The sequence below is a fragment of the Oncorhynchus masou genome, chromosome 21 (genome assembly GCF_036934945.1).
Source record: "Oncorhynchus masou masou isolate Uvic2021 chromosome 21, UVic_Omas_1.1, whole genome shotgun sequence".
NCBI classification, from domain to species: Eukaryota; Metazoa; Chordata; class Actinopteri; order Salmoniformes; family Salmonidae; genus Oncorhynchus; species Oncorhynchus masou.
This window is the reverse complement of record NC_088232.1, coordinates 1,553,739-1,578,007: the sequence shown is the minus strand read 5'-3', so window position 1 is coordinate 1,578,007 and position 24,269 is coordinate 1,553,739. Positions and strand designations below refer to the sequence as shown.

The window sequence follows — 24,269 nt, the reverse complement described above, 5'->3', positions numbered from 1 at the left end:
CCACGTCTGACGGCTTACTAACGTCTGTCTGACAGTTTGCCAAGGAAGGAAGGTGTTGCTACCACCTTGTTATGTCAGTCAGAGGTGTCTCGAACAGCATCTCTGGCTTGGCCTCATAGGTGTTAGCTAGAGTTCTGACTGACATCATTACCCAGTTCATCACCACTTCATAGATTGTTCAAGAACATTGACCTTCCCTTCAAACTGAACTTTTTCAGTTGCATTCCAGCCGATTCACAGTAAGTGGACGCTAAGTTGGGTTGTTTTTTTCTAGGGCAGGAATTTTCACTTGACTTTAGAATGACTGAAGAGTAGCCAAAAACTGCAGAGGTTAGACTCCCATTAGTCTTAAGCCAACTGCCAAAGCTAGTCTTACTGGGTTCCTCTGCACACAACAAAAAAGACATCAGACAAGACAACAATTTACATACATTTAAAAACAATAGAAATGTAGTCTGCACGAGCATCTATCAGTTCCACATACGTCAGTACATACACACAACAAGTAGGTCACATGCAGGAGAGGCATGTGCCATGTGTTGCTTTATTTGTTTTTTTTTAAACAGAGACGAATCAAGTGAATCAACTGTTACGATTTTGGATCGTAAGAAATGTACGTTGTTCATAAGAAGTTAAGACAAATTAAATTCAAAGTCATATTAGACCGGTTAAGATATTCTCCTTAAAAATGTATATAATGACAAATTGTCATTCAGAAGAGTGATGGTTGAAATGCATGAAAGGGAGCCTTTGCAGACCTAAATATGTCACCGAGTGACAACCTTCCTTTATCACATCTCTCAAACCATTTCAGACAGCGGTGTGAAATTTCAGCTTGCCTCTCTCCCTGCAGGACAAGCTCACACAGTCAAAACACACCCCACACACGCAGCCAATTTAAAAAAAATAAACTCCAGTCGGAAGAATTTCATGCTGGATAATCCAAATTCAATTTCAATTGCTGCACTTAAATGCCTTTTTATTTCTACTCTGAGAACCCTGGGGCAGGTTCTCTAAGAAATAAGATCCTCCAGACTTTGATTGCCTCAGGGAACAAGGATTATATACTTATCTTCAATTTGCTACTATTTAGTTTGTCGTAAAAAAATAAAAAGCGAGTTGCTGAGGTAAAACCTGTAATGTTAGCAAAGATTATTTTGAAATCTCAGATTCTATCTAATCTCTGAAAGGGCGAGTTGTGTAACAGCTAACGGTCCAGTTTGGAGAGAGGGGTACCCAGAGGAGCGGGTGGGAAATGGAGGGAGCGGGCCATTTCATTAAAGGCAAAGAGAACTGTTGAAGAAGTTTAAACATCTGACTACTATTGTGGAGGGTGCTGGGATGTTCTAAGACAGGGTGGGGAGGGAGTTCTCTGCCTGCACTTAGTTGGAACAGAACATGAGAAAGGAAAGATTGATGGGGAAAGAGAGACAGACACACAGAAGAGATAAAGATGAGGGGGGATGGAACAAGGAGAGTGGAGAAAGAGTACGAGACTGAGGCTGCTAACTCACGTAGCCAGGTGTTTCATCAGTAGCCCCAGGACCAGACGGTTCTTCTCAGGCAGCTTGTGGACCAGGCAGTGGATGGCTTGGCTACGAGACTCTGGACTACCACCCTCTGTTTAAAAACAGGACAAACAAGGTTATTTGACAGTTGCTTACAGAAATGCCATCATTTTATGTGGACCATGCAGGAATCAAACCCACAACCCAGGTGTTGCCAGCACCATGCTGTAGGAGTCACCTTTATTGCTCTGCAGAAATCCTTTGTTGAATCCAAATGGGTATTTAATGAAGGTAAAACTAAGTACATGTTATTTTTCAAATCACATAAAAAGGTATGAATTATGCATATGTACTTTGGATGGAGCCCACATTGACCGTATCCCGATTTATAAATATCTGCGCAACTGGATTGACGAAAAGCTATTGTTCTAAAAGTATGTTGATGAGTTAGTTAAGGAATTGCGAATTAAAAGGTTTCTATAGGAGCAAGTCCTGCCTTCTGTTAAATAGCAGAAAACCAAATGAGTATGTCAACATTCTGGTTATTGACTACAGTTTATGAATGCAGCTGCCACTGTATTGAAGCCATTGGATGCAGTTTATCACAGTGCATTGCACTCGTCTATAAAGCCCTCTTTGCATAAACTTTCACCACACCTCACTGTTAACCTTAAATATGTCTAAGTTACTAGACTCCGGGATGGCTAACCCTGGAGATCCCTCCAATCTCCACAGAGACACTCCGCTTTCAGTTTTTTTGCACCTCATGTGGAATATGCAAATTCAGATGGACATTAGGAGGCTTTTTAAATGAAGAATGCATTTCATGTGTTTGCGCTTTTCATTTATAGTGTAATGGATGTGTATATGTATAGTGTCATTGTTGTTGATTGATGTGTATGCAGGGCTCATCTGCGAAAGAGACTGGTCTCTTTTTACAATTGGAATCCACCAAAAACAGAACAAACATTTATGTGTTATTATAGTGCTGTACTATCCATTCCTTAGGGGGAGAGACTCCACAACGGAGAAACTGCACAGCATAGAACAAGAAGGATTTGGATTTCCCTGTGATAATCCATCCATAGACATTTTGGATTGAGCTGCAAGCGCTCTGGTGCAGTCAGATCTCACTCTGGATGGAGCGGTCACAGTAGGAGATGTGGAACCACCAACTCCGGATCTAGTCACTGGAGACACAGGGTCGTCCGTTTTAAAATATAGTTGGCAGCTCTAGTCAATATTGGTGCAGTTACAGTAAGGCAGGTAACAGAAAGTGGAGACAACCATTTTTCTTCACTTTAAAAATGTATGCCAAACAAAATCAGATTATTTCTAAGTTAAACAAAGTACCACAACTCAATGCACAAGGACGACTTTGGAAATTGTTCACCGAAAAGGTTACAAAAATACATGTAGTTGAAGAACAGTGCAAAGTTTGGTAACAGAATGACAGCAAAAGTCTGTTTAGCCCAGTACAAGCTACCAATAAAGAAAACAGATGCGGTTTACATTGCCTTAAAAATCAGCTAGTGTAGGCTACAACAGGTTGTTTCATATTTAAAAGAAATCAGTAAAGGGTTAACAGCAAATAAAAATAAAAAGAGTATGAGATGAACAGCAAACTTCCTGTTTGACGCTGATATTAGACATGAGTGCATTTTGCCAGAGGATATGTAGGCTACTGTTGCTGGCTATAGAGAGATAGCTTCTGTAGTATAAAGCTACCGTGTAAAAGGGTTGTGATAAAACCCACAAGATCATCCCTTAAACATTTCCTCACACACCCACACAGGCATCTGATGGCTACTGCCCACACACACACAGAAACAGCCGGCGTGCACCCCCTCCCCCCATTACTATGGGAACGACACAAATTTGAATAAGGGAATAAAGCTTCTTAAGGATGCTGTCATCTTTCAGAAAATATTTATTGCTAATGCATTTCTGTACCTGCATTATGAGGGCATTGCAAACAGCTGATAAAAACACTCCATCGTGATCCAATTATGGGACTTGAGGGTAATTCATGTTAGGAGGATCACTCAGGACATGTCAGGCAGGCTATTGGAGTAAGATTATATAGGGAGAGAAATGTCATGTTTCTCTGTTCAAAGTCACTGGGCCATTTGAGGACATTAGTGTAGGATACTAGGATTTATAGTGTTTAACAGGTGGTAACATTTCCCTTTTAAGTTACCTTAATTGCAAAGAACCAAAGGTTACTTTAAAGGCAGATGAAGGTTGAATTAAAGTGTGTGTTTGTGTGTGTGTGTGAGCGATGAAGACATCTCTCGGTCACATGAAAGGCTTTATGGGTACATGCTGGGGCACTTTTACAGAGGAAAACAAGCATTTGTTTGGACTACAAGATGCGAAACATTCAAAACAGTTACGCTGGCATCCGTTTTCCATAGAACTACTGAGACAATGAAAATGATTCATAACCAACAACTACACTGGGACACTTAGACAATGAATTTTCTCACAGACAAACACTTGCTAGTCATGCACACAGCATTGCACTCATTGATAACGTGCAATAAAATAGAGAAGTATTCCTTTGCTCTGCTCCTACACCCCTGTGTGGTTTTACATCTGTTTTGAGCAGAACTGTATTGTGAGTGAGGAGGACGGCCCAAACTTACTTGCAGGGGCGATAAAGTCTTTGTAGAGTCCATAGGTCATCAGTGGCTCAGGAAGACTCCTAAAGAGAGACAGGAAAGAAAGAGAGAATGCATAAGAGAGCAAAAGTGAGAAGAGCGAGTAGAAGAAGTGTAGACCAAAAGAGGGCGCAGAAAAGCGGGAGAATGGGGGGGGGGAACAGAAATAGACGCAGCACTGTTTTATAGGGTCTGCACACAACAATGATTAATGTGGCCGTGTCGGGATGGAATTAGATGGCGCACCATGCCACAGTGAGATAACCAGGTTCTGAAGGTCCTTTCACGGTGCTGCACCAGGCCCTGTGCCAAGGCTACTTAGCCTCCCCTGAGGAACCAGAGGAGCAGGGGAGGAGAGAGGCTGACCCTCTGGCTCTGCAGCAGGCCAGAGGAAGACAGATGGAGGATGGAGCTGCAGGACGATTTACAGTAAATCTACTGTCTCTACTGCAGACTTAAGCCTGTAATAAGGTTTCAGCTGACTCAATGGATGAGTTTAATTACATCATATGATTGGATGGTTTCCTAGATTGTTAGATTGCTTGTGTAAAAAAAAAGTAACACATTTTATCATATGACGTGTGCAATGTATAAATGACAGTCACATTAACAGCTGCAATATCTCAGTAGCAATCTAAATGTCTTAATTATAATTTAGTGAGTGCTTATAAAAGTGTATTAATATGCATGGGTGAGTTGGAAATATCCCAACTCTCCCTGAGATACCATTGGAGAATGGGGCAGGGTCTGCCACTGACATAGACACTGGAGAAATTAGGGTTAAGTGCCTCGCTCAAGGGTACAGACAGATTTCCCATCCTGTCGGCTCGGGGATTCAAACTAGCGACCTTTCGGTTACTTGCCTGACACTAATCCCACTGGCTGACTGTCAGGTTTCATTATGAAACAGGAAAAACTCCTTGACATAAACCAGAAAGGCAGTTCGCTGCCTGGGACCAAATCTATTTCTGCAGTCATGCAAATTTACAGCAATTTTTTATTGAACCTTTATTTAAAAAGGCAAGTCAGTTAAGAACAAATTCTTATTTACAATGATGGCCTACCCCAGCCAAACCCGGATGACACTGGGCCAATTGTGCGCTGCCCTATGGGACTCCTGATCACGGCCAGTTGTGATACAACCCAGGATCGAACCCGGGTCTGTAGTGATGCCTTAGACCACTTCGCCACTCGGGAGGCCAACGAGCATAGGAGTTGGCAAGAGCTCACAAACAGATCTGGGACCAGCCTGGGAGAGTTAGTCCCATGACCCACAGCAAGCAACATCAAAATACTTCCTGTAAGGGTTGCGGGCGGGCAGCAAAATCTGGCCAGTCACAACACAAGGTGCCGTGACTTCTGACCTGCTAGCCTATCAGAGGACAGACTGACACCATTCCAGTTCCCATGCTTTTACATTTACCACTAAGCTAAAATCCTCTTTATTTATTGTTGTTCAATTGATGGAAAAATAGACTTGGCTCACTCAAAGTTTATTATTTAATAGGCTATATGGCAATTGCACTGGTGAACTTGCCAATCTTTTATAATTTAATTTTGATAACTAAACCTTTTACAGCACATTGAGTACTGAACAAGCGTAATGAACTAATTCCAAAACAAGTGCAGAAGAAAGTGTCACAGACTGGCCTGGGTTAACGATAAGTTGGCTATAATTTTATTCAGTATATCGCTCCATAACGAACCAAACCTCTAACATCCCTTCAGTTTATGCAGCACTACAGAGTGCAAATATCACTCATTAGTTTCCGTTGGATACCATAATTGCATTGGTGTCAGATTATGCAGGGAGAGTTTCAGTTAGCTAACAGAACTTTGGCTTAGCTTTTAGGGTACATTTAACTAGTTACCTTGCAGATAGTGTTTTTATTTCAAATCTAGGACTATCAGTTAAATGAATTGCTATTTGAAAAAGCAAGCAATAACTATATAATCGATTGACTCATCTTTGAACAAAAAAAAAAAACAGGATTCCTTAAATATGTGGCATCCAACCTATTTTGAGTGATTGTTTCTCCTCTGATCAAATCAATGACACTAAAATCCTTATCAAGTTAATGTATTCATATCACTGCTTGGTTGTGTGGCGGTAAATTATAGTTAAATTACCTACCACAGGACACCATTTTGTTTTTCACCTGGTCACCTAATCAATACATTCAAAGATGGATGATAAACTACCTGAAGCCAGGGATGCAGCTCTTCTTCCTAGAAAGTGGCCAAGACTCCTTACCAATTAAGTCTTAGGTCAACAACGGATTTCTTAGAACACACAGCGACTGGGAATAATGAAGTCAGAGAGACGGGTTTGGTTGATGAAGTGGATTGATTATGTGTCTGAATTTAAATGCATGGATGTCTATGCGGCAATGTGAATGTCCTGTTGCATTGCAGGAGTTGAGCTCCAGGAAATGATTATGCTTCTACCCCCGGAGTAGAATAACTTCAAACTCAGACAATGACGAACAGTTATCATAAAGTCTCCACAGCTTGCTAATAAGACATAATAGTCGACATGAATACATAACCTAGCGATTATGTAGCTGACTACGAGTGATTGATTCACAAAAGGATCCTTACCTCAAATACAGCTTTAGCGTGCTGGTGATTGTTTTCACATCCCAGTCCTCACACGTAGACAGATCCACATCGTTACTCTTCTCATCTGCAATATCAACAAATTATACAAAGCACCAATACTTTTTACTTTAGTAGAGTACACTCCAATTCCCATGATACGAAACAAGTTTAGGCTCAGGGTAAGTCAACTAGTGTATTGTAACTTAACCCTATGGTGAAATGAATGGCTGCAAAGAAGCTAAAATATAAAGAAAGTCAAATGTGTCTTATGTGGATAAAAGCAATGCAGTAGTCTTGAGGAGCAGTTCTGCCCAGTGGCGATTGCTGGCTGGCTTAAAAGTATAGCCTTCTTACACTACAGAGTCAAACTGGACCGAGCCAGGCTTAACTATACTGGTCTGACCTGATGAATAATCCACCAGTTGAGTGTGTTTGAGTCAGAGGTTGGTGCGAGGCCAAGCCCCAGGTCACCAGGAGGTCTCCAAGGGGTTAGACTTGGTGGGAGGTAGGTTGCTGCTCCAGGCCATTTATGTACTTCATTTGACTGTATTCCCTTCAGTACTAAAACCAGAAGGGCTGTGTTTATTTACCCACAGAACAGTGGCCTGTCCAACATCAACAGGCTGGACCAAATGTTTTCCTAGAAGGCCAACAGCCAAATGTGTGTGTACACAGATACAGATGGTGGGAGAGTGGTGTGTGTGTCTTTTAGCTACTGTAATGCGCACATCAATATGAACTAACCCACAGTTCTCTGTAACAGATGTATTTGGACATGACTGACTACACTAGTAGTATCCAAGTCCTTTTACCTCGATTCCCAGCAGTGAAATTCCAGGCTGTAAAATAGCTATTCTCTATGCTAAGCTTTAGGAGTTCTGTCAATCCACTGTCAGAGATTTGTGAGCACAGTGGGAAAATAATGTGATCCACTTCTGCTGTTTTGGCCTCGTTCTGACCACTCCATTGAACTGGAGTGTTTCCCTACATCTGGTCCAGTGAATTGTCAACTACGCGCAGGGTGGCGATCTGGTCACGACTAACTAACCACCCCACTGATCGGATTCTGCCCATGTTAGTGGGTGAGATATGAAAGGAGGTGAGGGATGAAGTACATCTAAAGGCTTTCTTCAGGGTCTCAGCCCAGTGCTGCGTTTTGTTAACCCACACATCATACACTGATTTGGCTGTTGGCGAAATGCTTGTGTTTTATGGTTAACATGACGAAGACAGCGTAACAAAATAAATGACTGGTGACCTAAATCTCAACTACCTCAGAGTTACCTGTGTCCATATGGTATTTGAAAGAAAACCGATACTAATTGAACCCAGTCGGCACCAGCAGACAGTGTGCCAATGGGCTGTGAAGTATGAGTCGGCAGGTTCAGGTGGAAAGTTTGGAGTGGGCTCCGGGACAGCCTGGTGGCAGACTGGGTTTGTTACCATTCAGATTCAGAACACACAGCCGACGAGACACAGATGGTGTCTAGAGAGGGCAGTCGTCGAGAGGGGGAAAGGTAAGAAAAAGGGGGGTAGAGGATAAAGAAAGATGAGGGGGATAAAAGAACATTAGGATGGCGGGGTAGAAAGAGTAGGAGAAAGAGAGCAAGAAATAACATTTAGAGGGGGGGGGGAAATGGCGAGGAAATCAAATGTTCAGCTCCCGCTGAGCGACTCAAGTCCCTGCAAGGACGGCCGGGTGCAGGCAGGAAGGGGGCCTCTCAGGCATGAATGCAAATGCCGAACCAGCAGCACTTGTTGCACGCAGGCTTACATCGTCGTCTAGGTCCCAGGACACCATTACTCGGAATACTACTAAGTAGATCAGACAGGGTGCACAATGCCTACTGTATTAATTTAACTGTCCAGAAGTTCCAGATTTTTATGAAATATGACCTATAATTAATTACAATATGAGTGAAATCGTTTTCCTCCCATCCCCAAATGTATTTTTTTTTAAAGCAGCTTTTGTGTGTTGGAATGGTGTGGTCATACCCCAACAGAATGGTGTGGGCTTATACCTGTCGTTAAAAACATTAATGCGAGCAGACCGATTGGCCAGCTAATCCTACACAGGATGACATTGACAAAATAGCAGGCCTTTTTTGTTGGAGATACAAGTTTGAGGTGGGATTTTAAAGTGTTTTTCCTCAAATGTATGCTTCAGCCTCAAATATGAGTATAGGATGAGTCAACAGCATCATTTGGGTATGAGTTAACAGAATATTAACTTAAGTGATTTTCACTGGACAGTTACTTTAAAGGGTGCTAAATGAGCATGTCTTACCGATCATTAGGCTAAGCAGCTTCTGGACTTTGGAGCTGACCCCCACCACTCTGTACAGGCCCTGGTCATTGATACCTGTCAACAGACAGTTTACATGGCCCTTATTAATAGCACAAACAATCATAAGAGGATGAATGGATAATATTTGAAAATACAGTTTCTCAAATCAAAAGATGGGCTTCTTCACTGAGTGTACAAAATATTAAGGACACCTGCTCTTTCCATGACCGACTGACCAGGTGAAAGCTATGATCCCTTATTGATGTCACTTGTTAAATCCACTTCAGTGTAGATGAAGGGGAGGAGAAATGTTAAAGGATTTTTTAAGCCTGGAGACAATTGAGACATGGATTGTGTATGTGTGCCATTCAGAGGGTGAATGGGCAAGACAAAATAGTGCCTTTGAATGGGGTATGGTAGTAGATGCCAGGCGCACTGGTTTGAGTGTGTCAAGAACTACAACACCGCTGGGTTTCTCACACTCAACAATTTCCTCTATCAAGAATGGTCCACCAGCCAACTTGATAACTGTGGGAAGCATTGGAGTCCACGTCGGTCAGCATCCCTGTCGAATGCTTTCGACACCTTGTAGAGTCCATGCCTCAACGAATTGAGGCTTTCTGAGGGCAAAAGGGGGTGCAACTCAATATTAAGAAGGTATTCTTAATGTTTTGTACACTCCGTGTATATGTTGCCCCACTACCTGTAAACTATGAACAGTGGCCACAGCACAAGATATGACTGGATATTGGTCCAAGCCTGCCCTCATGTGTTAAAAGGGAGAAATCACAACATTTCACAAAACCCTCTTTACCGCTCTACCCCAGGTGTGGCCAAACTTCGGAACGAGGGAGTTGAGTAAAACAAAACTAGCACAACCATTGGCCACTCTTGAACCACAAACGTGATAGAAAGTATGTATAAATAACAGATTTATATATTCAAATAACTGCCATAAATTGCCTTTAACATAAAATCAGTTCGGAAAAGAAATGCGCGGCCCTCGCCTGAAATTTGGAACCCCGATCCCCCCCACAGAGACAAAATGAATGCTCACCCCTGCTCTAGCCAGTCAGCTAACCTCAAAGTACACTTCTGTAGGCTTTATATTGCCTAGGCCTTCCATTGTCATCATGCATCGTCTTACCTCTTGTCTCAATGGCGTTGATGGCATTCTTCACAAATGATAATCCTACGTCATCGAGCTGTGCATCGACTGCAGAGTCATGACAACAGTTATTTAAATTATTCAAAAGTCATTTGAATTATCACAGAGATTACATTATCACAGAAATGATTGAGATCAGGGGCTTCTAAATCATTGTATACTTACTTCCACGTTCTTTTGAATAGGTTTTACCCAAGTACTGCCCAGCCTGTAAAAAAATAATGATATGTAGCTTTCCACAGATCATTTGATATCCAAGAGGTCACCACAAACCAACAAGACATGTTGGCATTAATGTACCACTTCCATAGAATTTCAGTAGAGTTCAATAGACAATAGAAACTACAGTGAAGCTGTCAGGATGATGTGGTTACTCACTGGTTCTTTCCCACCCATGGCGTGAATCCAGAACTTGTGGTCATCTTCCGAAAGCGACTGGACCGTGAGGACCGTTCCTGGTCTGGGAACAGAACACAACGCACAATTATTTATTGTAATAGTCTTGATTGTTTTTTTTTTTAAATGGCGTGAGGGTTTGTTCCGTTTTTAATTATGGCGGCTGTATGACAAACTAATTTCACCCTTGGGGATTGTAAAGTACAGTCAATCTCATCTAATTCTCTCTGTCAGACTGGGCCTGGGGTTCCAACAAACTACTATTACTACTAAGTCAATTCATGTGTCTAAGATTGATCTAGAATCAGGCCTAAAAATGTGCCAGAGGGGCTGGGCTCTTAAATAGCAAAATTACAGGAATACCTGAGCTTCATTTACCCTAGTTTTTATAATAGGCTACTACATCAGGCTAACCCTAACCTGTTGCACTCAGATACCAAATACCTTACATCTGCAGGCTGACAAGCAGGCACCAGGAGTGCAACACAAATTGCAAACCCTCTAAGCTTGGGGGTTGCGGTTGCTAATAATACCCCAGACAGAATAGCTGTTTGGTTCAGCAGAGTGACATAAAGAGCCATATCTATCGCAACCAAGTGTAGCAGATGAGCAAAGAGAATCCTCTCAGGTATGTGGAGGGGCCATCTTCCATGACAAATCCTCTCCAACCCAATCCTGTGTTAGGCTAGAGAGCAGCTCTCAGCTCTACTGTACACAGGACCTGTGTGGAGCGAAGGCTTCAAGCAGAACTGTTAAATGGGGAGTGTTACTGTGTATTTGGGAAGGCTGCCAACAGTGCATGAATAAGCTACAAGTGTGGCAATGTAATCACATTTTCCAGGTCTAATGGCATAGACCTCACCCACTCTCCCCCCACCCTAGATGGTACTGACCAACCCCCCCTGGTTTATGTACTAAATGTATGAATCAATGACTTCTGGTGATCTTGAGGGGAATGCATCTAAAAATCCCCCTTATTTCCTAGATGTGACGAGATACTTTAACAGGTGGTTGTGGAAAGTTTGTCTTACCACAGAGAACACATGACTGAAGTGATTGAGAAGTGTAATGGTGTAGTGCGACGCGACAACATACCGGTCTGTGATTTCTATATCGAGACAGAACCGCCTGTCCAGCATGTCTGTGGTTTTGCGGACACAAGACTTAAGGGTGACCGACTCAGTCTCGCCCTGAGGGAGAGAATCACTGTTCAGAGAGCCTGTTCTGATGGCAAGAAAGAGAGTTGTTCCTTATAAAATGACTACAGACTGCACTTTTAATGCGGGTTTCAATGGTAATTGTCGATTTGACAAATTATGACTTCATAGATGTATTTGAATAGGGATGGATACACACATTAAATAATCAATCATTTGATGTGCTACTTGGACCATACTCTGTATAGCTTCCCAAACCTGTCTTTGATTGTATGGGTCACGACTCACCATCTTTCCTCCTGACCTGTGGTCAAAGGTGACCATGTGTAAGATTTTCTGTTCCTTCACAAACGTGCAGTAACGCTTCACCCAACTGGAACCAAAAGGAGGGGGCCCTGGGGACGAGAGGACACATTTCATTGGAACACAACCAGTTTAAACTGCCCTCCCCTCTTGGACACACGCGTCGTTCCTCTATCCTTACGTTTCTCCTGGACGTAGAGGTATCCTTCGCTGCTGATGGGGCTGGTCTGTCTGTACTCCTGGGGAACCTCCCTTATCCTCTTCATCAGCTCAAACACCTCCACCCGCGTGCCCTCAAACCGACTCCGTGTCTATATTGGGGGGGGGGGGGTGTCTTGTTATTATCGGTTTAAGCGGCAAAGCTGGCGGTATAGTAACCTCTCTCCAAACTGATATGAAAATGAACCCCAACCTTGTCTATTCCCCTAATCTTATACTTAATTAACCTTCATTTAAGGTTACGATTGTTGTTTTTTTGTCAAGTTTCACAATGTAGTACATTGACTACAGGGAAACACCCGATGAAGGAAGACCCCTCGTGACCCTAGCTAAAATGGTCATGCAGGGGTCAATCACACAAAACAAAGCCACTGGAAAAGAAAATCTGCAGAGCTCCCATTGGAGTGTGAGTGAAAGCTTGGGGTCAAAGAACATAATCAAAACACTAAGACTAACCCAAACACCATTAACAATAGTGTGAGTGAGTCAAAAAAAAAAACATACATCTCAAGTACCTAGGGAAAGTCCCACTAGAAGCAGATCACATTTATAGATATATGAGCCAACATTCAAATGTAGGATATGTATAACATGGGGTGTATGTACAGTTTTTGTGAGGAGTGTGTAATCTATAGTATTTAGAACAATACTCTGTGTACAAGACATGTCCCTCTAGGACAAAAACTTATAATTCTAAAATTAATGGAAATGATCATCACCTCATTTAAAATGTTTGTCATTTAGCAGACACTTCTATCCAGAGCGATTTACAGGAGCAATTAAGGTGACGTGCCTTGCTCACAGACACATGACACATACCTACCTATATTTACACCACTTTGTCTCATACAGTATACTGACATCCTTGTACTATGTGGTTAAAAATGTCATCCTTATTAAATGGTTAAAAAGAACCATGTCAGACTGGGCTATTACAACAAAAGTTACTGCAAAACACCCCTCCCACCGGACACCATTGCATGCTTGATAGAATAGCCGAATCTACACTGCAGAAATGTTGACCAAAAACAACAAAGGTTCTGGGGGCAGACAGTGGCGCTGTTTCCCCTAATGGGGGATTCCATCTTTAAACAGAAATCTAATAAGACCTGGATGATGACGAAGGTCTCACATTTTGTATATTGATCTGTAAGGCTTTCTTGTAGTGGTTAAAGTCATTGGCCAGCTCAAATCCCTGGTGGTAGAAGGTGAACACTGTCTGAAAGAACGCCAGCATCTGGGGAGAGAAAGAACATGGGACACGAGAGTATAAATGACATTTATTTTAATGCATTATAACCTGGGGCCGTCAACACTTTTCACATTGTTTCTCAGGTTTACAGGGAATGAAGACTCATCTGATTTTTCACACTCACTTTCAGGGCTGGTTTATAAACACACTTCATTTGACTGCTCGGGAACCTATATAAAACACTAACTGTAGTGTACACTACTTTATGAGCACTAAGTTAATGAGCACTGTAAAAGAGAACTGCTGACCAGGCTAGACAAGTACTAAAGGTGCATTCGCCAGCAGTTCGTTCACTCATTGGCTCCAAATGTCATGATGCAAAACTTGTCATACTGGCTGTGTTTCTGCCTGCTTGAACGCTGAACAGCGTTTTAAAAATCACTCAGATGTACAAATACAATGTAACGAAATAAAATAATGGGTGAATATTTGGGAGTACAACAGAGAGGCACATTGGGAGTACAACAGAGAGAGCGTACAAAACATGAAGAACATGACAGACTGACCAGGTGAACCTATGATCCCTTATGGAGGTCACATGTTAGATCCACTTTAAATCAGTGCAGATGAAGATCCGGGGACCGATTAAAGGCTCGAGACATGGATTGTGTATGTGTGCAATTCAGAGGGTGAATGGGCAAGAAAAAAGACTGAAGTGCCTTTGAATGGGGTATGGCTGTAGTTTGCTAGCGCATGTCACACGCTCAACAGGTTCCTGTGTGTATCAACAATGGTCCACCACCCAAAGGACATCCAGCCAACTTGACAACTGTGGGCTGTGCAAACAATATTAGGAAGGAGTTAATGTTTTGTCCACCTGGTTTAGAGTGTGTGATTGTGTATTTTCTAACACTCACTGGCTCCACACAGTCAAACTTCTTCCTCTCCTGGATCTCCTGCAGTTTGCACACGTAGTCCAGAGACTCCTCCTGGAAGTGCTGTCTAATGGTCTCCACCTGGCTGTCCGCCTGCACAACAGAGGACAGAGAGAGAAAGCGAGAAAATGTCAGCGTTATTATACAGTACAGTCAGGTGTACACAGAGAGATGGAGGACACAGCCTAGCTTCTGTCCCAGACAGACCGAGAAAGTATGAGCTATGAGAAAGTCTCTTTTTTGATAACTTTGGTAGAGTTTGAAGGGCTAAGACACTGATGACATGTGGTGTATGACAGCCCCCCCCAAAAAGTGACCAATCAACTGGCGAATATCGTTTGGTCGACTAATAAGCTAATTGATTAGGCTACATGGTTTGTTGACACAATCTTCACAACATCCCAGTATTCAATGTTATTTACCCCTTTACTGTAGGATATTCATGTCTTTCATGCTCAATCCAGTGCAATCCAGTGCATCAGTTTCCATTAGCGGCTGGTAGTTTTTCCCCTAAGTGCCATAGGTCGGGTCTGTGCTTCGGGCCCGTCACATGAGTGTACAGTATGACATCAGATTAGTTGAGTTTAGACGGTGCCTCGTGGCTACGAACACTCATATATATATTCTACTATGCCCTGATTACAATCTCTGTTCCAAACACAGAACCCTGGGGTCTGTTCAGGAGGGTATCACAACACAGAAATGTAATGCATATAACAGCTGATATATAACAGGCTCTCAGGTATAATTTGGAATTGTGTCAGCTCCCTTCACATTTCTACCTGAAATGTTCAGAAAGTTTCATCTCATTGAATACACCACAAGAGTCAGTGAGGGAACAGAACAGTTCCCACAAGGGCAATCTATAGGATACAAAATAATGTGTTAAGTGAAGGGGAGTTTAGGTTATATTACATAGACATGCAGTCTGGTACTAGATTGTGTAAGGTACTATATGGTAAGTTTAGTATATCCTTACAAAGGATAGCTCCACAAGCCTTCACAGTGAAATGCATATAAACTACAATGATAACCAAAAAGGTTTGTTTTTCCATTACCAACCCCAATATAATCCACACTAGGTCTGTAAAGCTTGATACTGTATCTGCAATCTCAGGATGTCTTGAGGCGCTCCAAAAGCTACTGCCTCAGAGGTACGACCTTGGTGGCTGGTACAGAAACACTGAACATGACTTCCCTTTCAGAGCAGGAAAGAGAAACTCACTCCGTACTCTAACCCTAGGCCTGTGGACACTCACACCGCTCCACACACTTCAGCGCTACAGAGATGAGCCAAGATGTCACCCTATCCCCTACCGTGTATAGGTCTCTGGTCAAAAGTAGTGCGTTATACAGGGAATAGGGTGCTATTTGAGAGGCATCCTATGGGTCAGGATTCAGGAACTTTTCCCTAAGCAAATATTCTTTACAGCCATTTTGGGGTTGGGAAGATGTTGGGGCCCGTCTTTTTGGCCTGTTTTCCATTTTCCGTAAATATACGCACGAGAGCGAGGGTAAAAGTATTAAACAAAGTACCTCCTGTAGCTGCGGTTCCTTCTTCTTTGCTGACATGTTCAAAAGCTTTTCCAAGGAGCTGTAGTACTTCTCAGTTTCCTTCTCATACTTCTTCCTTTCCGCCTTAAAAGGGCATAGCATAGAGGAACAGATTGAGAAAGAGCATGGTAAGAGAGCGATGAGAGAAGTGAGCAGGACAAACGTCATCTTAATATTGCATTAGTTTCACTGACCAAAGGAATGTTCAGAACATGATATCAAGAGGTACACATTACAATTAAAAGGGGATTTTGATAAAAGATACTGTCTAATACCCTTTTCACATTACTGTGCTGACCCAAAATGTACTTATCTGGCTCTGATATTTTCATTTCACATTCCTCTTTCCAGCATGGTTTCTGCAACTATGGTGGATGCACAACCAGGCCAGGGCAGTACAGCTTGGTTTGGCTCAGTGTTGAGAAAAGGGTATTACTTTATAGCTGTGTTCAGAGCACACAGAATTGTGCTTGTATGAGCTCATTTACAAGTAGACTGAATTAAGCAGTGGCATATGATAGAGTACCTTGGCTGAGCCCAGTTGCTCTTTTCTGAACTTCTCCAGCGGTTTCATTAGCGTTTCTGTAATATTCCTCATCTGAGAGAGCAAGAGATGATAAGACATGACCATATTAGGACATTCCACAAAAGTGTTTCATTTATTCACAGGTAGTGTTACACTGGACTTAATACTCTACTAAGCATTCTCTGTAGATGCTCCACAACCTCAGCATGGAGATTTTAGTGCATGCCAGAATTTCTATCTTTACGGAAGAATCAGTGACGTATTGCCAAGACGACCGTTTGAGTGTAAATCCAGCCTAAGAGGCAGCAGGTAGCCCAGCAGTTACTGAAAAAGGACAAATATAAGCACCGTCCGATTTGACATAACATTCCAATGGAAAGCCAAAGGTCACAATACTTGCAGAGGGTTAATGACAGCATAAAGTCAGTGAAAGTTGCCTGTTGTTGTATATCTTTTTACAAGCATCCACAACACATTCAAGTACACTAGTTCCAGTCACATTACAGCTGGAAATCAACAGCGCTGACTTATTGATCACTCGCCCTGCCATATCTTCCCCTCTCTGAATCATGCCTACCTCCCTCTCTGCTAAAGGTCCTGTTGCTGGGGGTCATGTCCATGTAAAAGGACCCATGAGCACCAACATGTGAAGCTCAAAGGAGCATGTCAAATTTGGTGTCAAATCAAAGCTAGAGTTCTATATTTTTTGTTGTTGAAATCAAGGCATATATACTTTGGTCAACCATTTTCTCATCCCAAAAGATGTTGATTAAGCAAAGGTTTTGATTTATGGTTTTCTTAAGGTATTAGAAATACATCAAAACAGTATACTGTTGAATTAAAGTAAAGACCCCTGCCATCTAATATCAACACATATTTTGGAGAAAGAACTGCCTTCTGTAAGTTTAAGAAACTTTGCCTCGCATATCTTTCAAATTTCTCTCCCTCATGAGGGAGGATAATGAAGGTTCAGAAGTCAAGGTAGACCTATCAATTGTTTATGAAATATGAGCAATAACTTGAAATTCCATTATCAAAAACTGGTAACAGAGTATCTACAATTGAATTGGCACAAATGGAAAATCATAGTAGTCACTAATCAGAGTTGGGTTCAGAAGTGTGGACAGACCAGTAGAGTACAGTACACAGCAGAGAACAAGAGTTGAACACACTAATGTACACTACGGAGGGTAAACACATTAGGAACACGTTCCTAATATTGAGATGAACCTTTTTTCACTCAGAACAGCCTCAATTCATTGGGGCATGGACTCTACAAGGTGTCCAAAGCGTTCAACAGGGATGCTGGCCCATGTTGACAACAATGCTTCTTGCAGTTGTCTCAAGTTGGTGATACACACGGGAAACTGTTCAGCGTTATAAAAATAAAAACAGCAGCGTTGCTGTTCTTGACAAACTGGTGCGCCTGTCACCAACTGCCATTTCCAGTTCAAAGGCACTGAAATATTGTCTTGCCCATTCACCCTCTGAATTGCACGCACAATCCATCTCTCAAATTGTCTCTTTAATCCATATCCTCCACTTTATCTACACTAGAGGTCGACAGATGATATTTCAATGTCGATACCGATTATTGGAAGGACCAAAAAAGCCGATACCGATTTTTTTTTTAAACGGCCGATTTTTACTTATTTGTAATAATGACAACTACAACCATACTGAATGAACACTTATTTTAACTTAATATAATACTTCAATAAAATCAATTTAGCCTCAAGTAGATAATGAAAGATGTTCAATTTGATTTAAATAAAAACAAAGTTGGAGAAGAAAGTAAAAGTGCAATATGTGCTATGTAAGAAAGCTAACGTTTCAGTTCCTTGCTCAGAACATGAGAACATATGAAAGCTGGTGGTTCCTTTTAACATGGGTCTTCAATATTCCCAGGTAAGAAGTTTTAGGTTGTAGTTATTATTGGAATTACAGGACTATTTCCCTCTATACCACTTGTATTTCATTAACCTTTGACTATTGGATGTTCTTATAGGCACTTTAATATTGCCAGTGTAACAGTATAGCTTCCGTCCCTCTCCTTGCTCCTCCCTGGGCTCGAATCATCAACACAACGACAACAGCCATAATTGAAGCAGCGTTACCCATGCAGAGTAAGGGGAATAACTAATTGAAGGCTCAGAGCGAGTGATGTTTAAAATGCTAATAGGGCACGCTAACTAGCAAGCCATTTCACTTCGGTTACACCAGCCTCATCTCGGGAGTTGATAGGCTTGAAGTCATAAACGGCGCAATGCTTGACGCACAACGTAGAGCTGCTGGCAAAATGCACGAAAGTGCTGTTTGAATTCATGTTTACGCGCCTGTTTCCACCTACCACCGCTCAGTCAGATACTTGTATGCTCCGTCAGATTATATGCAACGCAGGACATGCTAGTTAATATCTAGTAATATCAACCTTTTTTTTTTTTACCTTTATTTTACTAGGCAAGTCAGTTAAGAACAAATTCTTATTTTCAATGACGGCCTAGGAACAGTGGATTAACTGCCTGTTCAGGGGCAGAACGACAGATTTGTACCTTGTCAGCTCGGGGATTTGAACTTGCAACCTTTCAGTTACTAGTCCAATGCTCTAACCACTAGGCTACACTACATTCGCGTAACAGGCAATCTCCTTGTGGAGTGCAACGAGAGGGTCAGTTAAATAAAAAGGAATAAAAATAAAAGACAAATCGGCGCCCAAAAATACAGATTTCTGATTGTTATGGAAACTTGAAATCGGCCCTATTAAATAGGCCATTCCGATTAATCGGTCGACCTCTACACTAATTGATATTTTGACCAATCACAGATGTTTTTGCATCAGAGCTGGCCTGATTGGTCAAAAGACCAATTAGTGAAGAAAATGTCAGAATTGGGATGCAACATGCTTAACACCCCAGCCCATACAATCTAAGCTTTATTTCCTCAATCTCACACAAATTATCAATGAACCTACCAGGTACAACCCCAAAGTCGTAAACACCGGCACCCTCACAGATATCATCCTAACCAACTCGCCATCTAAATACACCTCTGCTGTTTTCAACCAATATCGCAGTGATTACTGCCTCATTGCCTGCATCCGTAAATGGGTCAGCGGTCAAACGACCTCCACTAATCACTGTCAATCGCTCCCTGAAACACTTCAGCGAGCAGGCATTTCTAAATCGACCTGGCCCGGGTATCCTGGAAGGATATTGACCTCATCCTGTCAGTAGAGGATGCCTGGTTATTCTTCAAAAACGCCTTCCTCACCATCTTAAATAAGCATGCCCCATTCAAGAAATGTAGAACCAGGAACAGATATAGCCCTTGGTTCTCTCCAGACCTGACTGCCCTTGAACAGCACAAAAAACATCCTGTGGCATACTGCATTAGCGTCGAACAGCCCCCGTGATATGAAACTTTTCAGGGAAGTTAGGAACGATATACACAGGCAGTTGAAAAAGCTAGCCTTGGCTTTAAGCTGAAATTTGCTTCCTGCAACACAAACTCAAAAAGGTTCTGGGACACTAAAGTCCATGGAGAATAAGAGCACCTCCTCCCAGCTGCCCACTGCACTGAGGATAGGAAACTCTGTCACCACTGATGAATCCACTATAATTGAGAACTTCAATAAGCATTTTTTCTACGGCTGGCCATGCTTTCCAACTGGCTACCCCTACCAACAGCACTGCACCCCCCACAGCAACTCCCCCAAGCCTTCCCCATTTCTACAAAATCCAGTCAGCGGATGCTCTGAAAGAGATGCAAAATCTGGACCCCTACAAATCAACCAGGCTAGACAATCTGGACCCTTTCTTTCTAAAATTATCTGCCGAAATTACTGCAACCCCTATTACTAGCCTGTTCAACGTCTTTCGTGTCATCTGAGATTCCCAAAGATTGGAAAGCAGCCGCGGTGTGGGACACACTCAAACCTCTACAGACCTATATCTATCCTACCCTGCCTTTCCCTTTCTAAAGGTCTTCGAAAGCCAAGTTAAACAGATTACAGACCATTTCAAATCCCCGCGTACCTTCTCTGCTATGCAATCTGGTTTCAGAGCTGGTCATGGGTGCACCACAGACACACTCAAGGTCCTAAACGATATCTTAACCACAATCGATAAGAAACAATACTGTGCAGCTGTATTCATTGACCTGGCCAAGGCTTTCGACTGTCAATCACCACATCCTTATCAGCAGACTCAACACCCTTGGTTTCTCAAATGATCGCCTAGTTCACCAACTACTTCTCTAATAAATTTCAGTGTGTCAAATCGGAGGGCCTGTTGTCCGGGCCTCTGGCAGTCTACGGGGGGTGCCACAGGGTTAAATTCTTGGGCCGACTCTCTTCTCTGTATACATCAATGATGTCGCTCTTGCTGCTGGTGAGTCTCTGATCCACCTCTACACAGAAACCATTCCGTATTCTTCTGGCCCTTCTTTGGACATTGTGTTAACTACCCTCCAGACGAGCTTTAATGTCATACAACTCTCCTTCCGTGGCCCCCAACTGCTCTTAAATACAAGTGAAACTAAATGCATGCTCTTCAATCAATCACTGCCTGCACCTGCCTGCCCGTCCAGCATCACTACTCTGGACGGTTCTGACTTAGGCATTTGTAGTTGTCCTCATATTCTAGGTGTCTGGTTAGACTGTAAACTCCCCTTCCAGACTCACATTGAGCATCTCCAATCCAAAATTAAATCTAGAATAGGCTTCCTATTTGGCAACAAAGCATCGTTCACCCATGCTGCCAAACATACCCTCGTAAAACTGACCATCCTACACATCCGACTTCGGCGATGTCATTTACAAAATAGCCTCAAATACCCTACTCAACAAATTGGATGCAGTCCATCACAGTGCCATCCATTTTGTCACCAAAGCCCCATATATTACCCACCACTGTGACCTGTACACTCTCGTTGGCTGGCCCTCGCGTCATACTCGTCGACAAACCCACTGGTTCCTGGTCATCTACAAGACCCTGCTAGGTAAAGTCCCCCCTTATCTCAGCTCGCTGGTCACCATAGCAGCACCCACCCGTAGCACACGCTCCAGCAGGTATAGCTTACTGGTCACCCCCAAAGCCAATTCCTCCTTTGGCCACCTCTCCTTCCAGTTCTCTGCTGCCAATGAATTGGAACGAACTACAGAAATCTCAAACTGGAGACACTTATCTCCCTCACTAGCTTTAAGCACCAGCTGTCAGAGTAGCTCATAGATCACTGCACATAGCCCAAACTACCACCTCATCCCCTACTGTATTTATCTTGCTCCTTTGCACCCCAGTATTTCTACTTTGCACATTCATCTACTGCAAATATACCATTCCAGTGTTTTAATTGCTATATTGTATTTACTTTGCCACCATGGCCTATTTATTGTCCTACCTCCCTTATCTCACTTCATTTGTTTACATTGTATATACACTTGTTTTTCTACTGTATTATTGACTGTTTGTTTACTCCATGTGTAACTCTGTCGAACTGCTTTGCTTCATCTTGGCCAGGTCGCAGTTGTAAATGAGAACTTGTTCTCAACTAATAAAAGGTAACACAAATAATAAAATAAAGGTGAAATAAATGTATTTTTAAAAATAAATACATTCCAGGACATGTCTGAGCCTGCCTGCCCACCCCACAGTCCTCTGCTGTGGGCTGCGTTGTCATCCCATACTGCTATGCGATGCTGGGGCTGAACCAGGCCCTGGTAGAGATGGTTACATGGTTACATACAACGATAGACCCTATCGAGAGCGCAAATACGGTACATAACATGCATTGTAAACATAACCTATTCTGATTGCAAGGGGTCAAGTAAAACAATAGTATTGAATGGTTTTTCAAAATGCCATACTGTATCTAGCTACCATATTTTAAGGGCCGCACACATTGCGTCGAAGCTGGATCTCCCATTCGTCTACCGATTGTTCAGCGTGCTGTTGCGCGACTCTACAAGTAAAATCGGTTTGCACTAGATCCGCAAGTACTCACGGCAGGCAAACACTATTGGCGTGTACGAGCTCTTAGAACTCCCAGAACAAGCCATAGGCTGCATTACAGGAGAATATAAATAACACTACATTATCTATGTTGCATGAGTCACCAAGAGACCACAAGATATAGCCTAGCCCTTGATTAAAACGTTGAGTCAGCAAAACCTACAGTAAATAGAGGTATGGAGGAATAGGGACAATAGAGCCAGGAGCCTTGAGGGATATTATTCTGTGAAACGGAGACGCCCATCTGTTGACACACGAACACCGTGACTCAACGAGAGAGGCTGGGTTGGTTGCAAACTTCAGGGTTACCCTAGGTTGCATCCCAAATGGCACTCTATTCCCTATGTAGTGCACTACTGTTGACCAGAGAAGGAATAAGGTGCCATTTAGGACACAGACCCAGTCTTTTCTGCATGGGTCGAAAACACTAACAGGCTACATTTACAACATTCATTTCAGCTGTAACTTCCTCTATACATTATAGCAGATGTAACTGAACTTTAACATGTCACTGTAGTGTACTAGTATAGCACTACACATCAGTGAGTGTTGAATGACTCCATTGACTCTGGTATGTCATGTCTTCTGAGGTTGTGTTTAATGGTTCTGTCCCACCGCCTCCAGGGGAGAGGTGGGGATAGCACACACAGTGACCCTTAGACAGGTGCAGTGAAGGTGGCTCTGACTCCTCTCCTCTGGGTCATGTTCATTAGACACCAATCATACGAAAACAAGACAGCAGGGACTACCCAGACTTGTCTAATAAGAAACAAATGGTTTTCTATTCCAATAAGTTTTGCTGCAGTGTGCCCTAATGAACATGGTGTTACAACACAGAGGCATCATTCAACCCTCCACCCACCGAGGAACTGTAATTTACAAAGAAACAGAGCAGACTTTAGTTAGACACAAACAGAGAGCGGTATTTCCCCTGGCTTTTAAAGCAGGTCTCAACTAGTTACTGCTTACCATCAGCTCTCTTTGGTCTTCCAGGTTCTTAAGGAAGTTGGAAAACTCCTGCAAGGATTCATCTGCAAGACAGAGAAACACACTTTAATAATGGAACACTAGTCACTTTAATAATGTTTATATACAGCTTCACTCATCTCATGTACTGTATTCTATTCTACTGTATTTTAGTCAATGCCACTCCGACATTGTTCGTCCTAATGTTTATACATTTCTTAATTACATTATTTTAGATGCGTGTACTGTTTTTTTAGATACTACTGCACAGTTGGAGCTAGGAACACATGCATTTCGCTACACCTGACATAACATCTGCTAAATATGTGTGTTTAGTATTTCAAACACACACACACACCCCACTCCCCTCAAACAGGAGGCGAGACAGGACACACACCAACATAAGACCACACAGAGAAAAAGAGAGGGACATAAGTACTGGTGTTTCCATCTCTAAAGAAGCCAAGGGTTTGGGAAATTACACATGCAAGCACTTAATTTGGTGGTAATCAGAACCAAAAAGTTCTCAGTCTGGTTACGCTGGCAGAACCACCCAGCTGTAGGTCGTAACAGCACCACACTCACCAATACACCTCTCATCGTCGGTCTTCGCGTCGCCGATGTACTCAAACTGGAATTCTCCCAGGGACTGGGCAAACTTGCGCTGGGCCAATGCAAGCTCTGAAAACAAAACGAAAATAATTTCAAAAATAACCCTATGGGGTTGATGTGATTTCAGATGTGACTTTCCCCTTGACCATATTTTGACATCAAATGCACTGCGGT

The 24,269-nt window shown here is 42.5% G+C and overlaps 1 protein-coding gene across 1 annotated transcript in view; it reads right to left on the bottom strand.

The window, feature by feature from the left end:
* The window catches only part of LOC135507574 (rho GTPase-activating protein 10-like), a 67,619-nt gene that overhangs the window by 19,456 nt on the left and 23,894 nt on the right, over positions 1-24,269 (bottom strand). Inside the window, exons 2-17 of the mRNA XM_064927095.1 lie at positions 24,069-24,164; positions 23,487-23,548; positions 16,510-16,581; positions 15,966-16,067; positions 14,412-14,522; positions 13,435-13,539; positions 12,265-12,394; positions 12,069-12,175; positions 11,719-11,813; positions 10,606-10,687; positions 10,393-10,435; positions 10,207-10,275; positions 9,060-9,134; positions 6,773-6,857; positions 4,157-4,215; positions 1,515-1,620 (exon numbers count right to left, since the gene is read on the bottom strand). Of these exons, the coding sequence (XP_064783167.1) occupies positions 1,515-1,620; positions 4,157-4,215; positions 6,773-6,857; positions 9,060-9,134; positions 10,207-10,275; positions 10,393-10,435; positions 10,606-10,687; positions 11,719-11,813; positions 12,069-12,175; positions 12,265-12,394; positions 13,435-13,539; positions 14,412-14,522; positions 15,966-16,067; positions 16,510-16,581; positions 23,487-23,548; positions 24,069-24,164 (1,399 nt within the window). The remainder of the gene's footprint in view (positions 1-1,514; positions 1,621-4,156; positions 4,216-6,772; positions 6,858-9,059; positions 9,135-10,206; positions 10,276-10,392; positions 10,436-10,605; positions 10,688-11,718; positions 11,814-12,068; positions 12,176-12,264; positions 12,395-13,434; positions 13,540-14,411; positions 14,523-15,965; positions 16,068-16,509; positions 16,582-23,486; positions 23,549-24,068; positions 24,165-24,269) is intronic.